General features: G+C 47.7%; 1 protein-coding gene across 2 annotated transcripts in view; it reads right to left on the bottom strand.

The window, feature by feature from the left end:
• Positions 1–23,659, bottom strand: part of BBS9 (Bardet-Biedl syndrome 9) — a 349,441-nt gene that overhangs the window by 252,809 nt on the left and 72,973 nt on the right. For both annotated transcript variants that reach the window (XM_043979234.1, XM_043979233.1), the window contains exon 6: positions 7,680–7,854. In XM_043979234.1, the coding sequence (XP_043835169.1) occupies positions 7,680–7,854 (175 nt within the window). The remainder of the gene's footprint in view (positions 1–7,679; positions 7,855–23,659) is intronic.

Genomic DNA, 23,659 nt, shown 5'->3' on the forward strand with positions numbered 1-23,659 from the left:
ATCTGAAGAGGAGGGGTTGGACCGCATGACCCCATGAAGCCCCTCCCAGCCCCAAAAGGGGGATCTGATGATCCAGACCTTCTCTGTCACCAAGTGTGTTGGGTGGGCACAAACAATTCTTGGAATCTGGGGAGGAGGTGGAAGGGCTCAATCATCTGGTCTGAACTTCACATGAGCCCACTCCCTAATGGGCAGGCTTAGCGTCCACCTTGCTCCCCTGGAATGAGGAGCAAAGGACCAGCTTCAGGAGTTATTCCTCACTTATTACTTCACTAGAACCCCGTGCCAAGAGAAAGCTCAAATGAGGCCTGAGTATGGAGCCGACCAATGGGAGGAAGAGACCTCGGGGTGGCTTAAAGAATGGGACCCTCACACCCTCCTATATCCATTTCTTCCAGCATAAGGAGGAAAGAAAGGCCGGCCTAACGTTTGCCCGCACTGATGGCCAATCTCCAGCAGGCGGGGCCCCACAGGGGGCACTTCTTTCCAAGGCTGCACGAGCTGATGGGCCATTCCACAGGGAAGGCCTCCCTCCGCAGGATTGGGAAGAGAGGCCAGACGCTTCACAGAACACTTAGGAAAGGCTTGACAGTACACCCAGAAGGGGCCTGAATGAGTGCAGGGTGGGCCGCCCACACCACCACCACCACCACCATCCTCCCCATGCCACAGGCTAACGCTTCCTTCCATCGTCCAGGCAGAGGAGACAAGACAGAGTCCACAAGCCCCTGGTGAAAATCACTTCTTTACTTCAAGGCGCCCCACACCCCCTTCTTCCCACCATATCACGTGGGCCTAAGAACCGCAAAAGGTGCCACAAGTGCTGACTGAGCAGGACACATTGCCCAGGCCCTACCTGCCACCATTCTTACACGTGCTGCGTACACTCTGCCCATCACCCTCGCCTTCCCTGGCGTCAGACCCCAGGTTCTCTTGGGCAATCCTCTGCCTAATTCTGCCCCTCCCCACACCAACTCCCACCTTGGGATGTCCCCCCTCCAGCTTCCCTTCACAGGATGCCTTCCCCCACTGGAATGTGAGCTCCCTGAGGACTGGGCCCCCCTAGCACTCGACACACCCACAGGCAAGAGTTTCTGCAGAACAAAGGGGCCCATCTCAGTGCTACTAACTTCTCCAGCCTCAACCACCTCTCTCCATGGTTCATCCCCACCGGCCCTCAAGCAAAGGCACTTCTATTAATGACAGTCTTGGGCTGCACTGACAGGGGCCCACAGTATAGGACAGAAGCATATGGAATAATCCCAGGGGCTCTGGCCTAGGCACACATTTCAGTTCTAGGCACATTTAGGAAGCACATAAGCTGAAGACCACGTCAGGAGGGCTGGGCAGATGGTAATGGTCCTTGAGCCCATGCCGTAGGAGAATGAACTGAAGAAACGGTGGACATTTGACCTGGAGAAGAAAAGACTTAGCAAAGGGGCAGATAGGTGGCACAGTAGATAGAGCACTGGCCCTGGATTCAGGAGGATCTGAGTTCAAATCCAGCCTCAGACACTTGACACTTACTAGCTGTGTGACCCTGGGCAAGTCACTTAACCCTCATTGCCCCACAAAAACAAAAAAGACTTAGCAAGGCCCTGGCAGCTGCCTTCAAGTATCTGAGGGGCTACCAGGCCCCAGAAGTCACCCTGGCTCCACTTGGCCCAGAGGGCACGGCTAGGGACAGTGGGTAGGAACGGAAAGGGACAGGTTTAGGCTTCACGGACACCAATCCTCTCGTCCTTTGGTCTGTCTCAACAAGTCTTCAGGCCAAAGTAGGATGACCCTTTGCTGGGCACTGGGTATGTTATCGACGGACACACTGAACCCAGCAGCCTCTGGGGTCCCTTCTCTAAGTTTATCAGAGGGTGATGTGAGGACTAGTAAGCAATTGGGGGGAGTTAAAAGCTCCTTGGGCTTTTAGAAACTGCATGGAAGTACAAAGAGCTATTATTCCAACTGAGCTAAGCCCCTAAAGTGGCCTCATCAAAATCCAAACTCCGGTTGGAGCCGCAGCCAAAATACAGGCCGGCCTTCCAAACGCAGATCAATTTCTCTTCCTGGAAGATAAATCACAACAGGATTTTATAGCTTAACTATAACAAACAGTAAATTCAGATGATGACAAATTGACAATAGAATCTCTTTTGCAATTCTTGCTGTCTGACCTCTTTTTGACTATGACTAATAACACATATAAAAATCTATGTCTAATTTTATATTTAAAAACAATTCCAAGAGAGCTTGGGAATTCTGATGCAAGGAAAATAACTAAATCTTTTCTTTTACCCTGACCACTCAAAAGTGTTCTGGGGTAAGAGCTGAAGATTCTCATTCCCTCATGCAAAGGACTGAAAGAATAACGAGGCCCAGGGTGAGATGCCTTATGAAAGAGCACTCTGCCCATGGCTTTGGGGGAAGGGTCCCACCAACTACAAACACAGCCGTGGCAAGGATGAAGGGCAGCACTTTCTGACAAGCCAGCCACAAATGCCCACAACCAGAAGTGTGGGATACCAAAGCCAAAAGCTTCCCTGTAATTTAGAGCTCCCCAATGTCACAGCATGAAAAACAGCACGTCAGGATCGAGGTGCCACAGAACTCAAAAGGAAGGAAGCCCAAATCATTGATTTTCCAGGGAAAGCTGCCTGCTGCTCTGACATTCAAAGATGGAGAGATGACTTTGGATCTCGATTCCAAAACCTGAGAGCACCATGAAATAAGCAGGCCATCTGTAGGCAGAGCATTGCTATTCTCAGTTCCACAAATAATAACAACATCATTATGGGTGCCTAACCTCCTGGCTGAAGCCGATGAAAAGTCTTTCACTGAGATTTCAGTAACAAAAAGTTCTTTCTGGTTTACGTGCCCACGGCTCACTACACCAAGATGGCAGCTTCTGCTCACCCCACCTCGATTTCCAATAGGCACTCTTTCCACACTACTCCTAGATCACCTTACTTCAGTAAAGGGGCAAATGAGATTCAGGGAGAAGTGTCTGGCTTTGGCATCAGAAGACCTGGGTTCAAATCCGGCCTTTGCTGCTTACTCCTTGAAGCTCCCTAGGCCTTCATTTTCACTTTTTAAATAAGAGGAACAAGTAGGAGGGGACATAGGAGCCCCCTCCCTGCTCTGAACCCACAATCCTGTGACTTCGATGGACTCTTGTCCTCTTCCACACGGGTGCTCCCCTCAGAGGCACAGACCCCGGAGATCATAGGAAAAAGACAGACTGCTTAAGTCAAGTCACTGCTTTATGAAACCCAGAGCTGACGTTCAACAAGCCAAGCATTACACTGTTCACCAGGTTTTCCAATGCAATATCACAAGTAACCCACTGCAGGACCCCTTCTGGTTTGGGCAGCGTTAGATGTAGCAGAGGGTCTGACAGAGTTTAGAAGACGGTCCAGTCCCTGCCCTCAGGAAGCTTGAAGTCCTTTTGGGAGGGCGCACGTGCTCAGCAAATGGTTACTTGTAATGGAAAAGGAGAATTATGTACAATATGCCAGAAGTCCAGGGTGGGGGGCAGGGAAAGGGCATTTTGGATGGAGTTGTCATGGAAGACGCATCTAGAAGCAAACGAGAGCAGAGCTGGAGCTTGAAGGGCTGGTAGGGCTAGAACAGGCAAAAACCATGGGGCACCGAGCTCAGGAGGAAGACACGGCAGAAGCCAAGGCAGGGAGGCAGGAGCCAACCGGGCTGCTGGTGGGGCCACGGGGTCTCGCGCTTGTGGGAGGGAGGGGGCGGCCCAGCCCGCTAGGACTGTCACGCTGCTGCTGCGAGGCCGTGGCACAGCCGGGCTGGGCTGGCTTTAGCCAACAGTGCTCCGAGGAAATCCTTGGGCACCTCTTTGATTGAGCCTCAACACGTCCCGGGGCAGTTCTAATGCTGTCCTCTCTCAGGTTTCCCAGACCGCCTCTGCTCAGGCTCTAAGAGCCTGGGAAAACAGAGGGCGTCTGCCACAAGCCGTCTCTTCAGCCCTCCACATCCTGGCATCGTCTCTCTCCCCTCCTCTGCTCCGGTCTCCACCTGTGTCCTTTGAACACACCCCCTCACGCCTCTGAAAGCCCGCCAAGGTCACTCCTCCCTCCTCCATCTTCCACTTCTCCTTGCTCACATGCTTCTTCCCTGCCACCAACAAACGTGTGCCATGCCCCCTCATCCTTAAAAGCCCATCCCTGAGCCTGCCTCTCCCTCCAGCTATGGCTTAGGAAGTCAGCCATCCTCACCCCCTCCATTTCATTGCTCAATCCCTTGGATTCTGCCTCCCAAGCCCCCAAGCCCACTAACCTGACTCCCAGGTTACCTGTGACGTCTTCACTGTTCCACACGAGAGCCTTTTCTTAGACTTCTCCTCACTTGGCCTCTGTGACAGTGCTCCCTCTGGGGTCCCCTCCTCCCTCTCAGACAACCTCTTGTCCACTTCCTCTGCCGGACGGAGCATCATCCTTCTGCTGCTCACTCAGCTCGGGTGTCCCCCCTCACCCTCTTACTGATGTCATTCATTCCCAAGGATAAACTGCCATCTCTAAGTAGATCTCACACACACACACACACACACACACACACACACCTACGTTGTTGTCATTGTTCAGTCACCTTCAGTCATGTCCAACTCTTTGTGACCCATCTGGGGTTTTCTTAGCAGAGACCCTGGAGTGACTCACCATTCCCTTGCCCATTCAGACACATACATGTGTGTATGTATGTGCATGTAGATGTGCATATAGCTATACACCATATAGTTAGATATACATGTATGCGTATCAATGTATGCATCCTAATACACCCCCCCAATCTCAGTTGATTTCCAATCCCAGACATCTCTCCCTACATGTCCCACCAGCAGCTCCTCATCTCACCTTCAGCCTGCTATTCCACCAAATCTCCCCCTTTCTGTTGAGGGTGACGCTTGGTGATTCTGCCCCGTGTCGTCCACATTTGTCCCTTCGTCTCCATTCTCAAAGCTAATTCCCCCGTTCACCGACATCGCCTCTCACCTGGACTACGGCAATGACAATGCCCTAATCGGTGTCCCTGAATCCAGCCTCTCTACTCTCTGACCCACACAACTTAAATTCCTCTGCTCCAAAGACTTCCTCACACCTCTAGGATAGATGCCACTCCACCTATCTCTCTAGGCTGGTTTCATCTCCTTCCCCTTCACACACGCCACGGTGCAGCCAAAACCGCTTACGGACCATTCTCTTTCCCTTTCTCCCGCCTTCCTGCACACTTCAAGGTCGCCTCCACAAGCTCAGGGGCCCTCCCTGTACAAAGTTCTTCCTTAAACCCCTCTTCAAATGATCCTATGTTTCCTTTCTTACCTGTGGGAATAGCCTATGTCCGCAATTCAATGCAAGCTTCCTGAGGGCAAAGACTGTTTTTACTCCTGCCTCTCTTTCCGCAGTAGCTACACATAAAAGGGGCTTAGTAAGTGTTGAATGGACTTCGCGAGTCTGGATGATGAAGTGCACAGAAACCAGCCTGAGGAATCTAGCCGTTATCTCAAAGGAGATGGGAACCAAGTGGAATCTTTGGACAGACGATTAACAGGCTAAAAGGGGTCACGTCTGAGGGGCTGACCCGACAGCAGAGAGATCGGCGGGCACGGGGAGAGCACAGGGATACCCGTTAGGAGGCGCTGCCAACTTCAGACGTGAGGGCACGGGAGCCTAACCCCGGATGATAGTGGTCAGAGCAGAAAGGAAAGGACAGATCAGAAGCCAATTCCAAGGCAGCCAAGCAGACAGAGGAGCCAAAATGACCCCAAGGTATGGCGGCTGGGAAGATGGCAGTCATGCCTTGCATAGGCACGGTGCAGCCAGGCAGAGGAGCTGAGTTCTTGGGTCCCCATTCCCAGCCTAGCTCCATGGGACCAAGAACTACTTTCCCTTCAGTCCCATCAGCATCTCTACTATAAAATTATAGAAAGCAAATTCAGAGGAAATGACATCAATGGGAGACAGTCAAGGCTGTAACCTTCTGCTTGCTGTGACTGTGCCACCTGTAAGGCCTGTAACCGGTCAGGAACCTGAAAAAGAAGGGCCTCCCCAAACCTTCCAGACCTCAGCATTACGGGCTCCTGATGCCCATTTTCTTCACCTGTCCAATGGGGGGGGGGGGGCTGAATGAGCTGATCAAGCTCCCTTCCCATTCCAAAAAGAAAAAAAATCCCCAGCCGTCAGACATCTCCCCGGCATGCCCAGCTCCCCAAACAACCACACAATTCCCACAGAAATGTCACATTGGGGCATAACGCTCTTAGAGCAGCCGTGGAATATGAATTTTTAAATGAATGTTGGGAAATTATTCATTCTGATAACGTGGACAGCCCCGCGTCCTGAGTAATCAGCAAACCAGAGGAGCAAACACTGCCATCTTTGTGCTTTTTAACTTACTGAGGAACTGCGTCAATGGGTATCATGAAGTCTGCTTAATGCTTTAAACATGAAGGCCTGTACACAAAAACACATGAAATTATAAAGTGCATCCAGTCCCCTAAGCCCTCAGGTTTTTTATCATTTCCTAATAATCCATCTCCCATGCATTTTACCACGTCCATTCAATGGAGAGAATGCACCTTTTTTTCATCCTAGAAGGAGATGAATTGAGTGGAATGGAATCTTGGCGAGGCTGGGCCCCAAGAACAGTGGGGGCTTCGGTGAGATTAAACCCACACGTTAAGGAAACTACTACCAATTAATTCCAACACACATATTTCAAAGCAGAAGTAATGGAGTCTTCAGGCCTTTCTATTGTTACTGGGGGGCAGCCCTGCCAAGACAGTCACTTGGCACAGAGAAATTCCAGCCCTGTGTGAGAAGTGAAAAGCAGGGCTGGCCGGAGTGCTTGGCTCTCCAGCAGGCACAGGCTAGGTGGAGAGCTATCTCCCTCAAACTCTCAAAGGGAAGATCTTTGAGCTGATGACCAGTCCCAGCAGCATCATTGGCGGGGAGTCACAGTCAGAGCGTTTAGATCTGGACAGGGAAGGTACAGACACACCACTCTATGCCCTTAAATGTTTTCTAGCTTTCGGGAATCTGCACATCAGACTTGGGCTGTAATTTTACGGGCTGGAGGCAGCTGAACTAAGATGACCCAGTCAATGCTTCTAAGCCAAGGCTGAGACCAAGAACCTGATGTGTTTCTAAGAGTCCCATCTGACTGGTGCCTACTATGAATCCCAGATGCCCATGAGGAACTCTGAGGTGATGACGCTGCACTTCCCACCATTCCCATTCTATAATGCCTCTGTTTAGCCACAGATGGGGGGGGGGGGAAGCATCCAACCACAACACAGCTTTTTACCTCCCTGAATTTTTCTATGTTCTCTTCCTTGTCTTTCCTCACTGACAACTTCTGACCCCACATGGTAGTTCTAGCTAGGGGAAAAAAATTCTCAAAAGAAATTCACCAAGGAATGGGAAGTTCTGCCCCCTCAGGGCACCAGCACCCTTTATCAGCCACATGAGGCCTGGCTTGAGTTCACTGAAGCAGCAGTGTCTATACCAGATCCGATGCCTTCAATTCTTTCTTCCTCTTCCTACAAACACAGGCAGGCAGTGCTTGGTCTCCAAAATAATGTGACATCGCACATCATCATCATTTGAACTCCTGATTAACACCTAAGTGCCAAAACCTGAAAAGGCTCCCAGAGACTTCCAAAGGACACTTACTTGTAGCTCTCCACATGTCGGCAGGAAGAGACGGTAATGAAGGAATCTGTCCGGGAGCTGTACGTGAGAGGGCCCGGCAGAAGGAAACCAGGTAGAAACCTCCCGAAAGCATAACTTTCCTGCTCAAACAACATGAGCATCCCATCCATGGACTGGATACAGATCAAATCTCGGCCTGAAAGAACAGAAAATAAGCAAAGTAATGGTCAAGTCATTCAATTCCACGCATATTAAGCACCTACTGTGTGCTGGGTGCTAGGAAGGGGAACACAAAGATGAAAATGACAGAGACTCTGCTCTCCAACTCTTCCCAATCCACCGGGGGGATAGGACACACCCATAGGGACGTCTATTACAAAGCAGGAGAAAACACTCTAGAAATATTTGAGAGGAGAGAGAATGGGGTCAGCCAGGGCCATCAGGGACCTCCCCCAATGCACTTATTCCAAGCAGGAGCAATTAGGAGCGAGTGCATCCCAGGCATCAGAGGGCTCCACAGATAGGCAGAGATGGAAGACAGTGTGTCACACTTAGATGAGAGGAGATCGTCCAGTTTGGTTGGAACAGAGATTTTGTGAAGGGGGGGATATCAAATAAGGCTATGGTGGGGGGGAGGCTGCTACTTTATCTGAAATGTAATACGGAGCCATTGAGGGTTTTTGAGCAGATGAGGCCGAAGGTGGAAGCCATGCTTTATTGTGGCAGCTGTGTGGAGGATGGGGAAACAGATATCTCGATGAGAAAATGGAATACTAGATAATGAGCCCTCGAACCAGGCCAGTGACCACAGGACTAAGAGAAAGGGGAGATGTTGGGAAGTGAGAACTGACAGCAATGGCAACCAATTAGACAGAGAGAACACGGGAGAGGAAAGAGACAAAGGGAATGAGAATTTCCAAACCAAGATAACTGAGGAAATGAAGGTGCCAGATTCCTAGCAGAATTCTTACATTTTAGGGGCAAAAGAAAAACTTCACAAATGTAAGTTTGGGGTTCTGGGGATCCCATGTTTACAAGATAATCAGAACCCTGTTGGAACATGTATATTTTTTTCAATTTTTCTATCAGTCAGAGGAGCATAGTTTTTATCCATAAAAGTGGCATTTATAGTAATTCAATGTCATAAAAAGCTGCTCCTGTGGTCAAAGCAAAACTCGGCATATAAGATGCCTTTTTCCCCTCACCCCCTAAATAAACAAGGCAAAGTCAAGTGTGTCCAGGACTAAAACAGATTGGCTACTACTTGAAACAGACCCAATAAAGGTAAATCCACAAATACTGTTAAGCACCCATGACGTGTGAGACGCTGAGCTCAGTGACTCTATGATGAGTGACCCTCCCTGAAAAGCAACAGGAATCAGGTGGAAGGCGTCTGATGGGCAGATGGGAGGCACTGGGGGGTCCATTATGCCACGCACGTTCATTGACACCAAGAAACATGGCATAAACATGAGCATGGCTCTCTGGGTCAGTTGTTACAGGCCCCAGGGAAGACGGAATAGGGGTGAGATGGGTCAATGTGGAATCGACTTCCAATCCTGACACCGTGTGACCATGGACAAGTCACTCTGAAATGAGAACTGTGATCCTAGCACTCTGAAGAAAGCACCCTGCAAACCTGGCACACTGTAAGTGCCTGATCGATGCCTGTTTTAAAGTTCAAAGCTTAAAGTACTATGTGAATGAGTTTTTTCTGTTCTTTGATACTGGTCCCTGTATCTTCTTCTAGGACAGAGAAACTGAGGCCAAAAACTAATTAGATGTGACCCATTGCATTTTACAGCACTGTTCATTCTCAGATACAAAAGATCTGAGATTCTGAGGCGCAGGGAAGCCCACTCCTGAGTGATGTGATCAAATAATCAATAAGCATTTCTTAAACAACCTGGGCTGGGCCCTGGAGACCCAGGGCCTGAGCCCAAGGGCCTCACAGCCTGTGACTCAGGAGCTACATCAGAGAGTAGTCACTGTGGCCCAGCCTGACAGGACCAAAGGTCCACCTAAGGCCACGCCCCAAAGTCTGCCCACTGCCCCCACAAGCCTCCTCAAAGAGAAATAAGACAAAGGCAGGGGCCCACCCTAATGTAGACTGGTTTCTTATCCTCTTCCATTTATAAACGGGACTTTTTTTTAAAACCAAATCCATGGCAAACCACTAGCATCTCTTCCTGCTGCATCTGTTAGGAAGACTTCTAAGATGGAAAAAAGATGAACCAGAACACACGCTCCCGGCCAACAGGCCGATCAGCCTTGAAAGACTTTGAAGATTATTCGATTGAAACAAGGTGCCTTCAAAAACAAAAAACGAAAGGATGTTATCGCCTGTGTAACTTCCCCAAACAGAGAAGAAACGGGCTGTGTGCCCCGGCTCTCCTGCCCATTCATCAGGGTCCCCTGGATGTGCGCATTTGACAGGTGCTGCCCTCAGCTCACTTCACTAGTGAATGTGGAAGAAGTTAAAATTCTCTTCCTCACTGGGAGGTAACTGACAAAAAGGAAGGTCCCGTACAACACTGAAGAGTCGCAGAATCGCCAGCAAAATTCTTTGTGGTGGCCAGGAACTGCAATGCCCGTCGATCTGGAAACGGTTAAACAGACTCTGGTGTATGAATGTAACGGGACATTGCTGTGCTGTAAGAAAAGAGCACACAATGAAGACAGGAGCAGAGGAAGACCTGCGTGAACCGATGCAGTGAAGACTGCAGAAGCAGAGAAAAGATATCCATAAAGCCCACAGCTGTGTACATGGGAAGGATCGTCAGCACAAGACGATCTGATTTAATTACGGGCAGAAACCAGTAGAAAGAAGAAGGAGCTCTTGGCAAAGGCAAGAATACGCAGGACTCTGCATCAGCACATTATTGGTGGGGCAGAAGTCAACATCTGTGGTGAGTGACCCGGTGTTCTGCCCCACAGGGCATTCCTGGGCAATCTGTAGACAGATTAAAAGACTGTGGGGGGGGCAGCTAGGTGGCGCAGTGGATAGAGCACCAGCCTTGGAGTCAGGAGGACCTGAGTTCAAATCTGGCCTCAGACACTTAACACTTACTAGCTGTGTGGCCCTGGGCAAGTCACTTAACCCCAATTGCCTCACTAAAAAAAAAAAAAAAGACCATGGGCACAGGTCCCCAGAGGGTTCAGGTTGTTCCATTGGGCGAAACCACATTTAGGGAGCTTGGGGTGATTAGGATGCACGGCAGCACAAAGAAAGCATGGATGGGCCCAGCCGGTGACCATGCCAGCCACCAAGTCAAATCCTCCAGAGCAATTCTGGCATCGGGGATGAGGCTCCAGAAGACACAGAGCAATCAGGAGCAAGGGTCAGGTCTCAATGTGGCAATCAATCAACATGCATTTATCAAGTGCCAAGCCCTGAGCCAGGCCTTAGGGATACAAGGCAAAAATGCAACAACCTCTGCCCTGAAGGAGCTTACATCCTACTAAATACAGATCAGATACAAAGAGATAGCAAGGAAAGTCAGCAGCTGGGGAAGTGAGGAAGGCCATGCCCGAGCTGAGCTTTGCCCTCATCTAAGGGGCCCTCAGAGGCCAAAGGGAAGTGGGGTGCTGTGTGGGAGGCAGGTCTGTCTGTCTGTGGTATGTGAAGGACGGGCTTATTAAGACTGAAAAGAGGGGCAGCTAGGTGGCGCAGTGGATAAAGCACTGGCCTTGGATTCAGGAGGGCCTGAGTTTAAATCCAGCCTCAGACACTTGACACTTATTAGCTGTGTGACCCTGGGCAAGTCACTTAACCCTCATTGCCCTGCAAAAAAAAAAAAAAAAGACTGAAAAGAGATGGCCCCAACTACAACAGAGGGGTGTGGGCAGACAGGTCTGGGTCCCTAAGGACATGCATCTAGAATACCTGGTGATTAAGAGATGAGAGCACAGAGAGGCTCAACTCTGCAGCAGAATCTCCATGTCATGGACTTTTGGAGAAAAGGTGGGGAAAGCTTCATGCATTCTATCTAGAACTTAGTCCCACGTGCACAGCACATGATGGTTTGTCCTGACAACATTTTATATGGCGCTCTGAAGCTCACAGAGTGACAGCCTCACAATAATCTGGAAAGTATCATGACCCCCACTGATAGATCAGCTGCCATGTCCAAAGTCACACAAGTCGGGGCCCCCCGGCCTAAACTTGGACCGTTGGACACCCGAGACCACGGCTCAGTCTGTTACTCCATGCTGTAGGGTCCTCTTACTGGAAGGCCGAGCTAAGCTAAGGCCTTTGGGGAGGGGGAACAAGCAAGACAAAGCTCCTGGATCCAGAAGACGGAGCAGCAGGCCACAGGGGCCCAAGGGCAAGGGGAGATGACAACTCTGGTTGCGAGGGATGACGCATGACTGACCGTACCTCAAAAAGGGCATCTAGCGGATGTCAGCAAAGGAAGAGTAAAGAGAAGCAAAGATCTTGGTGCATTATTCAAAGGGCGGATGTTTTCCTCCCTTTTATTGACTAAAATGAAAGAGAAAACAACAACAACAATAACAATAATAATATCTAATACAGCGCTTACTATGTGCCTGGCCCTGTGCTAATATCTCATTTGATCCTCACAACTCTGTGAGGTAAGTGCTGTCATTATCCCATTTTACAGATAAGGAAGCTGTCTCTGTGACTAAATGATGACTGGAAGACTCAAACCAAGACTACATGAAACTGGGAACCAGTAAATTTCATTCTGAAAATCAAGGAAAAATATCTAAAAAGAAGAAAAGTTTAGATAAACCTACTTCATAAAATGGCATTTATTTAGCACCTACAATGTGCCAGGCACTGTGCTAAGAGCTGGAGATACAAATAAAGGCAAAACAAAAATGGAAAATACTGATGTTGGAGGGGATGTGGGAAAGCTGGGATGCTAATCTACTGTTGGTGGACTTGTGAAAAGATCCAACCACTCTGGAGAATAATTTGGAACTGTGCCCAAAGGGCTAGAGAACTGTGCATACCCTTTGATCCAGCAATGCCACTGCTAGGTTTATATCCAAAAGGCATCCCCTAAAAGAGAAAAAGACTTATTTGTACAAAAATATTTCTAGCAGCTCTTTTTCTGGTGGCTAAGAATTGGAAATCAAAGGAATGCCCATCCATCGGGGAATGGCTAAACAAACCACGGTATATGATGGTGATGGAATATTATTGTGCTATTAACAATGACAAGCAGGGTGACTTCAGAAAGTCCTGGAAAGACTTGTATAAACTGATGCATAGTGAAGTGAGCAGAACCAAGAGAACGTTTTACACAGAGACAGCAATATTGTTTGATGAAGAACTATGAATGACTTGACTATTCTCAACAATACAATGATCCAAGACAATCCCAAAGGACTATTGATGAAACATACTGTCCACCTCCAAAGAAAGAACTGATATTGATGGAACAGACTGAAGCAGGCTATTTTTCACTTTCTTTCAATTTTTTATTTTAATCAAGTTTTCTTGAACAAAATGACAAATATGGTCATGTTTTACATAATCAACAAAAAGGCAAAAAACATGGCCCTTACTCTCAGGTAACTTACAGTCTAATGGGGGAGATAACCTGCAAGCAACTATGTAGAAAAGAGATAAATACAGGATAAACTGGAAATAGTCACAGAAGGGGAAGGAAGTTGGTAAGCCCCATTTCCTGGTACAATATAATCACACAGGGAAAACTTAAACATAATGTATATACTCCACAGAAACAACTTACTATTAATGTAGTATTAGCAGGTTTCCACAATAAATTTTTGTTTACATCTTGGCATAGCGATGATGCAATGCGTTACTGTGTTTTGTTTTGCTTGGGGGAGGGCGTCTAGAAACTATTACACATTTAGTAAAAATTACAAGTGAAAAAATTCAAATGTGATTCATCACAGTTCAACATGTAATTGTCAAATTGCAAACTTGGTCCTTCTCCAAGGTTGACAAACACATGAGCAACAGCTGGATGCTGCCTACAAAGAGGAGAGGAATTTTCTGACTCCCAAAGCATCCTGTTTGATTTTCCCCTGCATCATTTTAACTTTTTCTTGCAGAAAATCTGCAATACTCTTATCATTTAGCTTGGCTGTGATCTAAACTTGAAAACGCATTATGTTTTCTATGATTGAGAGCATAAAGAATGGGTATGATAGAAATCTGACAGATAATTTCAGGAGAACCTCTAGCATCCAAATGACAGGTTTACCCTTTTCATTATTGGTCTTCACACAAGTAAAATAAGTATGTTTGTTTCAACTAGGTTTTTTTAAAGTAATAAATATTTTTATTTATAGTTTTGAGTTCCAATTTTTATCCCTCCTTCCTTCCCTCTCCTCCCCACTCCCTGAGATGGTAAGCAATCAGACATGGGTTAATACATGTACAATTATGTAAAACATTACCATATTAGTCATTTTGTACAAGAAGACTTGAATAAAAGGAAAAAATGAAAGAAATTTTTTTTTTGGTTTTTTTTTTTGAGATATTTTATTTTTTCCGTTACATGTAAAGATAGTTCTCAACTTTTGTTTATACATGCTTTACACTTTCAGATTTTTCTCCCTCCCTCCCTCCCCTCCCTCCCCCCCTCCCCTAGACAGCAGGTAATCTGATATAGGTTATATCTATATATATCTATACATATACATATAGATATATATATACACACACATATATATACACATAATAACATTAATCCTATTTCTGCATTAATCCTGTTACAAGAGAAAGAATCAGAGCAGTGATGCAAAACCTCAAAATAGAAAAAAAAAACAACAGCACCCAAAACAAAAGAAATAATATGGTTCAATCAGCATCTATACTCCACAGTTCTTTCTTTCTTTTTTTTTCTTGGATTTGGAGATCCTCTTCTATCATGAGTTCCCTGGAACTCTTCTGTACCATTGCATTGGTGAGAAGAATATAGTCCATCACAGTAGGTCAACACTCAATGTTGATGATACTGTGTACAATGTTCTTCTGGTTCTGCTCATCTCACTCATCATCAGCTCATGTAAGACCCTCCAGGTTTCTCTGAACTCTTCCTGCTCATCATTTCTTACAGCACAATAGTATTCCATTGTATTCATATACCACAACTTGTCCAGCCATTCCCCAATTGATGGGCACCCCCTCAACTTCCAATTCCTTGCTACCACGTAAAGAGCAGCTATAAATATTTTTGTACATGTGGGTCCCTTTCCCCCTTCCATGATTTCTTTGGGCAAAAGACCTAAAAGTGGGATTGCTGGGTCAAAGGGTATGCACAGCTTTATCGCCCTTTGGGCATAATTCCAAATTGCTCTCCAGAATGGTTGGATCAGCTCACAGCTCCACCAACAATGCATTAGTGTTCCAATTTTCCCACAGCCTCTCCAACATTTATTATCTTCCTTTTTTGTCATTTTAGCCAATCTGATAGGTGTCAGGTGGTACCTCAGAGTTGTTTTAATTTGCATCTCTCTAATCATTAGAGATTTAGAGCATTTTTTCATATGGGAATAGATAGCTTTGGTTTCTTCATCAGAAAACTGCCTGTTCATATCCTTTGACCATTTCTCAATTGGGGAATGACTTGGATTCTTATAAATTTGATTTAATTCCCTATATATTTTAGAGATGAGGCCTTTATCAGAAGCACTGGCCTCAAAAATTGTTTCCCAGCTTTCTGCCTCCCTTCTAATTTTGGATGCATTGCTTCTGTTTGTACAAAATTTTTTTAATTTAATATAATCAAAATCATCCACTTTGCAAAAAATGAAAGAAATTTTAAAATAGCATGCTTCAATCTATGTTCCATCTATACCAGTTCTTTCTTTGAAGGTGGATAGTATGCTTCATCCATAGTCCTTTGGGATTGTCTTGGATCATTGGACTGCTGATCATCAAACAATATTGCTGTCTCTGTGAACAACGTTCTTCTGGTTCTGCTCACTTCACCATATATCAGTTCATACAAGTCTTTCCAGGCCTTTCTGAAGTCATCCTGCTTGTCACAATAATATTCCATCACCATCATATACCACAGTTTGTTTAGCCATTCCCCAGTGGATGGGCATTCCTTTGATTCCCAATTCTTAGCCACCACAAAAAGAGCTGCTAGAAATATTTTTGTACAAATAGCTCTCTTTTGGGGGACTCAACTAGGTTTTTAACAACTAGTCATCTCCAAACAACTCCAACCATGACTGAGTTCAACAAACACGTATTAAGCACCTCCTAGGTTCAGGGTAGTATCCTGGGAATTGGGCACACAAGGATTGTTCCTTTTATGTAGCCGGCATTAGGAATAATGTTCCTTCCTTAGGGAAGCCATTCCTTCCCTCCAGGTGCTTACATTCATTCACACACAAAAAAACATAGGGTTTGAGGTGCTGAGCAAACACTAACAACCCTGCACATTAAAAAAGGCTCCCCATAAAAGGTAGCCCCTGAGATAAGCCTGGAAATGATCAGGGGACTCTGGGAGACAGAAGTTAGGAGGCAATGCCTGCTAGCCCCGGGGGAAGCCTGCACAGCAAGAAGACTGGCTCACGGGATCCATATTGAGAGCAGGAAAGAGCCATGTACAGGAGAGGAAACTGAAGCCAGGGTGCTGAGCCATTGGTAATTAAAGCTGGGAGAAGGAACAAGGAGCCCCGCAACAAGTCGGCCAGAATGACTGCAGCTCATAAAAGGGGGGTCACGTAAAATAAAATCAATTGGGAATGGCCGCCTCATGCCAGACAGAAAGAACATTGTTTCTCAAGGCACTTACAGTTTAATAGGGATTGGGGAAGAGCCCCATACACAGTAACACAAGGCAGAATGTTATAAGAGGGCAGGAGACATCCAGGGAAATGGGTACAAGAAATATGGGGAGGAGAGGGCAGAGAAGACTTCATGGTAGAGGCAATGGCTGAACTGGGCCTTGAATGGAAAAAGAAAGGCTGCAGATTCAGACTGGGCGGAGGCCCTTCCAGGTAAGGCTTATGGACAAAAGAAAGCAGAAAGGACAGGAAGAGAACAGGGGGTGGAGAACAGTCCCCATGGCTGGAATGGTGACTAAATTGAGGCCAGACCAGGGGGGCCCTGAATGACGACACCAGGAATTCAGGATGTATTGGAAAAGCACCTGAACTCAGCAGTGGTGTGATGGTAGCCCATCATTAGGCAGCAAGGTAAAGATTAAGAATAATTAACATTTGTATAGCATTTACCATAGGCCAGGCACTGTACTAAGAACTTTGTCATTATCATCTCATTTGATGCTCACAGCTACACCAGAGGGAGGTGCTGTTATTATTATTCCCATTTTTCAGATGAGGAAACCAAAACAAACAGGGGAAGTGACTTGCCCAGGGTCACAGAGCCAGGAAGTGTCTGAGGCCACATTTGAACTCGTGTCTCACTGACTCCGGGCCTAGCTCTCTCTCCACCGCACCATCTAGCTGCCGTCACACAGGAGAGCCTGTGATGGGGGCATGAAGGTCTCTTGGGAGTTCTTTCTGTAGAATAAAAAGGGGAAAGTGATGGGGGAGGCACAAAAGGAGGGGAAAGGGGGCAGAGGTGAGACATGCTGTAGAAGAAGGCCTGTGGCACAGGACTCAACCGGCGACTGGAGGGGTGGGACGGGTGGGCAAACGTCAAAGAATGTATAGAGATTATAAGCTGGGGTGGGGGGAGGTGCATGTTTCAGAGGGAAGGTCATGACATCCATTCCAGACACGCTGACCTCACGGCAGCTGGGAGGCGGGCAGATGGAGAGATCCCGCCGTCAGCTGGGAGGATGCCTCTGCCCCCAGAGCACCGCCTATTCCAGGGTGTGCAGCTCTGAAAAGTCACCCACATTCTGATTTTAAGGGCACCTCTCCGTGCTCAGAAAGTGGAGTCCATGAAAGCTTTCCAAATGCACGTGTGCCCTAAGGAGGCAGGGCAGCCCAAGGCCACAGAAGCCTGCGCCCTCTCCCAGCCACTGGCTTTGAGGCTCCCTGGGCCTGTGGTCGATTCTCGGGAACAGCAACGAACTTGGACCATTCTGTTTTGTATGAATGTGGCGTTTACTCACATTTCATGAACCTCATGAATCCAGACAGACTGCTGAAGGGTTTGTCTCAGACTTTAGCCCTGAGCTCCTAGTGAACTCACCATCCGTCAGACGCTTCTTCAGTCCCATAAGGATCTGTGACTTGGTAGGCACTCCCTCCACTGTCTACCTTAGGAGATGCTCTTGGAGAGTTTGTGGAAGGAGAGATGACTGGCCTCTCCAAGCTCAGCCAGACTCAGACTCTCCGAGTTGTCAGGACTGGCCAGGGCTTGGGTTCCACTGCTGTGGACAGGGCTCGCCGATGTTGTCACGAACAGCATTTGTGCTGCCCACGGTCGTTTGGCCCAACCCCCTCATTTTACAAATGAGAAATGGGTGTTCGGGGAGATCAAATGGCTTCCCCAAACCAGACTTCAAGTCGGTGGCAGCATCAGGGCTACTGTGGACCAGAAGGACATTCCTTTATTCTCTTCAAAGAAGAGCAAGTCCCCTCGCATGACAAGCACGCCCCACCCTAAAGATGCATATGAAAAGATGCTTGATGGTGTTAAGCCCAATTTCTGTCAAACCAGAAAAAAACAAGATGGATTCCATTAGTCTCCCCTAGTGGATGATCCAGACATAGGAAGACAAAACCGTGTCACCCGGCGGGGAGCGCTTGCTCAGAATTTCTCTCTTCTCCCCTCAAAGGCAAAAATTGTGAAGTGATGAGTCTGTTATGAAAACTAAGAGCCTTCCATGAGCCCAATTAGGATAAAAGGCAGTATACGCAATCAATGGTCAAAGAGCCCAAAGAGAGACACCAGAAGAACACTGCACACTGGGAACCCTCGGCGCTCTTCATCTTGTGCATCTGTTCCTTGTTTGCATTAATGAGAATTCTCCACACAGATACAAGCAGAATGGACCCCTGGGCTACATACTGAGGTTCCAAGAAATACATCTTTATCTCACATGTTAGCAACCTCTTTAACAGACCTGAAATCCACAGTATATCGAGATAAACGGCAAGAAACGGCGAGCCGTGGGGAACCAAAGAAATGAACGTAAAATGTGGGTTGTGACAAACCTATTTGGGGCCAGGCCATCCCTGGGAGAGAGCAAAAGAGGCTCACACTCCATCCACAGCCCACATGGTTTTTAAAAGAAGGACCCATGTGAATCAAGGGCAACTCTTCACCAAATCTCCCAAGCTGCCAGTTTGCATGCCTCCCTCACTCCCCGCAATGGCATTTAACACCAGTTGAATTTGCTTGGATTCTCTTAAAGGAAAAAGCAAAAGTATCCGTCACAGCTTCAATGTTTTCTTAATCATAAAAACAAAGGCATATTGTTGTTTAGCTAGCTAACGGGCTGGCTAGGCCTCTCCTGGAAAAAACTGCCAAGGAGTCCTGCAAACACAGCGACCTATAAAGGAAAATAAAAGCCCTCTAAAATACTGCTCTGAGCCAGGTAACAGGAACTACTGAGCACATTAAGGACATCAGTTGCCCTGACCCCCATATCAAGCTTGATGAAGGCCTGGCTTGGTGGAGTTCAAGTTCAGGCTACAGAGGGGAAGCACAACGAGCCATGGGAGGCTGCCCCACCAAGGAGGGATGAGACAGACGTTCCACCCCGAGAGGCAGAGACTGCCTGGACGCTTCAGGTCATGCTGCAGCCATACCAAAAGGGAACGGGCTGGGGCCTCCTCCTGAGCCGCTATCAGGTGCTGGCCAGAGGTCTCCTCCGGTCAGAGATGGCAGAGGGGAGTGTCCTTACCCAGATGGCTCGGAATAAAGAGCCTCTGAGGAATCTCCTGATTCTCAAACTCCGCGATCCTGCCTTGCTTCACGAATGTTGTCAAGATGCCGCCATGTCCGGAACAGTGGAAGACAAGGGATACCGCGGAAGCTCTAAGAATGATCTGGTTCCATAAGAAGCACCCAAAAAAGACGTGTCAAAGTTAACAGGGGCTCGCTGCCCCACTTGGTACAGAATGGGCCAGTCACGCTCTGGCCTCAGTAGGAATCTGATCTAATAGAGGCCACAGGACAAGCACGTGAAGAGCACCGAGGAGAAGTTAATACGGCCTCTCCTCCGGCAGCTACATTGGTGCTAAGGGAGAGGCTGAAGGAGCAGAGTTCACCCAGGGCTGGCACAAGGACCTGCCCGGTGAAGGGCTCCAGTCTCTGGGCAATGAATCCCTGCACCGTGGATTCACGGCACTGGTGCCTGTCAGTTCTTTAGGGAAGCCCCGTGGAATCACAAAGACCCGGATTTGACAACAGCCTCTGACGCTTTCTCGTAGGGAGCCTGCCTGGTGAAAAAGTGCAGACGGTACCCGTACCTGGGGGCTTTGGCAAACATGCTCCACAGGTGTCCGTCACTACACCTCTGATCTCAGTATCTGCTGCTATGTGGAAGAAGGGTGTGTAGAACACCATCACCTCCGAAGAGCTAGAGGTGAGCGCCACATAAAAGGTAGTGCCCACTCACTAGAGAGGGGGAGCAAGGAGAGGCCACGACTTCAGGGAGGAACTCTGAAGAACGGGAGTGAAGGAGTCACCAAGGAACTGCAGAAGAGGAAGAAAACGGGACCGGGCGCAGGCCAGGACCAATGGACAGCCAGACGCTCCGCTGGTGCCCTTGAGATGCCAGCACAGCTCAAGGATGTCCTGTGGTACGTGGGGTCCACCTCACTATGGTGGGCCTTGGGGAGAACCTGGACAAGACTCACAGGAGGGACAGATTGATGCCTTCACATCTGCATCACCAAATGGATGAGGGAGTACAGTCATTTGGGCAAAGGATGAATTTTGTGTGCAAGTGTCTGCACAAGTTGTTCCCCCCAGGAGAATGTAAGATCCCTGTGGGTCAGAATTGATGGGTCCTGTCTTCAAATCCTCAGCCCGGCTGCCGACACATCCCAAGTACTCCTGCTGACAGAACGGAACTGAAGATCTGCGCTCGGGTCCTCGGAGCCCAAAGCCTGCGCTCCTTCTACAACCTCACTCTGCCTCATAAAAGATCAGCCAGCAGACACCATGAAACACACCAGCATCCTCGCTTTGTAAGGATATGCGGGACCATCGGGACACCCATTAAGTATTCACTTAATGGTGAATGGAGGGTTAAGTGACTTGCCCAGGGTCACGTAGCCAGTAAGAGTCAAGTGTCTGAGGCCGGATTTGAACTCAGGTCCTCCTGACTCCAGGGCCGGTGCTTTATCCACTGCGTCATTTAGCTGCCCCACTAAGTATTCACTTTTAACAGGGCCAAGTCTGTGCCCAAAGAACAGGCAGAGGGAAGCAGCCGGAGGAAGCTGCCCTGGGAGCGTACACCTCAGAAGCTTTGGAGGAGCCTAGGGACCAAGGGAAAAAACTATGTGTATATGTGCTTGTGTGTGTATGTATATGTATATCTGTATGTGTATTGTACATGTATGTATATTTGAGTATGAGTATGTGTGTATGTGCATGTATATTAACATTGATATGTATATGTGTGAGTGTATATATATATGTTATATGTGTGTGTGTGATATGTAAGTGTGTATGTAGATGTGTACGCACTTGTGTATTCATCTCTAAAAACAGGAAGAACCTGAATGCTAATTAGTCTAGGGAGGAAGACAAGCAACTTATCCCCTATTCAAAGAATATTTTTTCAGTTAAAGAGGATGGAATCAGAAAGTAGAGAAATGGCTCCCTCTGCTGGAGGAAAGCGCACACTGCATCAGGAGACAGCGCTGTTACTGACTTTTTAGTATTTATTTCAGCTTTGCATATGCATCATGACTATATTTTTTACCCAAACATCAGGACCCTTCCAAGAGCAATGTTCCTTTGGGAAAGCCAGAGGACTGAGGGTGGGGTTTCAGGGCTTCGGCTTATGAACATCCACTGCCCTGCTTTCTCGGAGGGCACCAACACGGTGCTGGGGTGGGGGGTGGGCAGTGATGATGACTGATGACGATGTTGGAGGTGGCAGTGGTGGTGGTGGTGGTGGTGGTGGTGATGCACCTTCTCAGTGTCAGGCCCAGTGCTAAGCACTTCACAAATATTACCTCACTGTATACTCCCTACCACCCACAGTTTTCCTCCCTACCCTAAAACTACCCTTGACCCCATATACACATGGAGTTCCCTCCAACCATCTAATCCTCCTTCGCTCCCAGAGTCTGTACTTTCACTCCATCTCCACCTCCCCCAAGGATATCTCTCTCCTCTCCAAGCTATGCCATCCAAAGATGCACAAACGCTGTTGGAAACCACAGGCGACTCTTTAAAATCTCTTCCACCTGCTTGTCTCTTGTCATTAAAAAATTTAATTTTGGTGGAGTGAACTATCGTGTGAAGGGCATCTTTTAAAGTTATTCATAGCCTTTGTTATTTTAGGGGCTGCTTTCAGGACATGGGAGCAAGCTTGAACACATCGATGTTCATTTGATAGCACGGATTGACTGGCTCTTGAATGAAATCTCTTCATTTAAAAATCAGTATGTTTGAAACTTATTTCTTGTTTGGATTTTGCCCCTAAGATAGCTGCAGATTCCTCTTCCTGGTGGCACCAAGAGCTTGTCTTACCAGGCTGATTTCATGTAACTCCCCCATATACTTCATCTCTCTGTCTGCACAGGTGAACTCGATGCCTAAAGTCTCTCCCTCCCCATTTCATCTCTGTCTCTTTGAATGGTTGAAGGATTCCCTGCAAGGTTCAGCTCAGATGCTGCCCATTACAAAAAGCCTGTCCTGATAAGCCCTTAATTAACCCAATCCTTTGCAGGTGTGTACACAGGCGCACACAATCACACTGTATTTACTTTGTGCATAGTTGGTATTACATAAGTGGGTATGTGTTCTTTTTCGTTCCCTCTCCACACCCTCTCCAAGAATGTAAGCTCCTTGAGGGCAGGGACTGTTTTCATCCTTCTCTTTGTGTTTCTATTACTAAGACTTACACATGGTAGGTACTGTCATGGGAGGATTATGGGCCCCAGTCACCCCAACAATTCTCTGGGGGGTTCAAGGAACTTTTTCCTTGAAACCTCAGGGGTTTTCCCCTGAAATCAAGTAGGCCTCTCCTTGAACACAATCAAGGACACACACACTCACCTAACGGAGATAAACGGCACAGATTGAACTGAGCATGCTCCAGGACCATCACCCCCACATTCCAGTCTTCCTAAGCATCTGGATGAGGTAATCCAGGAGAAGACCACCTGGAACCGCCCATCAGCAGACTGCTTAGACCCACCAGGACAAAGTTGACACCCACCACCAGATCTCTCACGAGGGATCCTACCACAGCGCAACGCGGGAAGACCACCAGCCCCTCACCCAATAAGAGACTCTTACCCACCCTCATCTAAACCCTATAAAATGGCACCCCACAAGTTAGTTGGGGGGGAAAGCGTTTTGTTCTGGCAAAACCTTCCTCCCGGCCGGTTTCTCTGGTACCCCAATAAACCTGTTCTCTTATTCCTAATTAGGTCTTGTGCGAGAGTGTAATTCTTTACAGAGGAATCCTAAGGACCCACGTGCTTTCTCCTATCAGTTTCCCCTTATCAGTACTTAACATGGGCTTCCAATTCTGGTCACTCTTCCAATCCTGATCAAAGTTTGTGACCAGTCACAGATTACGTAAAGACACGATCTCCTCTAGCAAGGGATGAGGAAAGGAGATGCTTTTCCTTCTATTCCTTAGAATGGTCTTGCAGAATTAAGTAACCTGAAACAACTCCCTTTAGCAGATGCAGCTTAATAGAAAGGACAATGCCCTTGGGTCACCCACTCCCTTACAATAGTTGCTCTTGGTTCAAAGGTTAGATTTCTCCCCAGCTAGATGATAAGCTTCTTAAGAGAAGAATGAGGTGCTCTGTCTCCCTAAAATAGGTGTTCAGTATGTGCCTGATCTAGTCACTCCTTAGCTCAGAATTCTCCCTACTGCCCAAAGTTGGACTCCTGGCCTGGCTTCCAAGCTAGCCATGGGCCA

This window comes from Dromiciops gliroides, chromosome 1 (assembly GCF_019393635.1).
Source record: "Dromiciops gliroides isolate mDroGli1 chromosome 1, mDroGli1.pri, whole genome shotgun sequence".
NCBI lineage: Eukaryota > Metazoa > Chordata > Mammalia > Microbiotheria > Microbiotheriidae > Dromiciops > Dromiciops gliroides.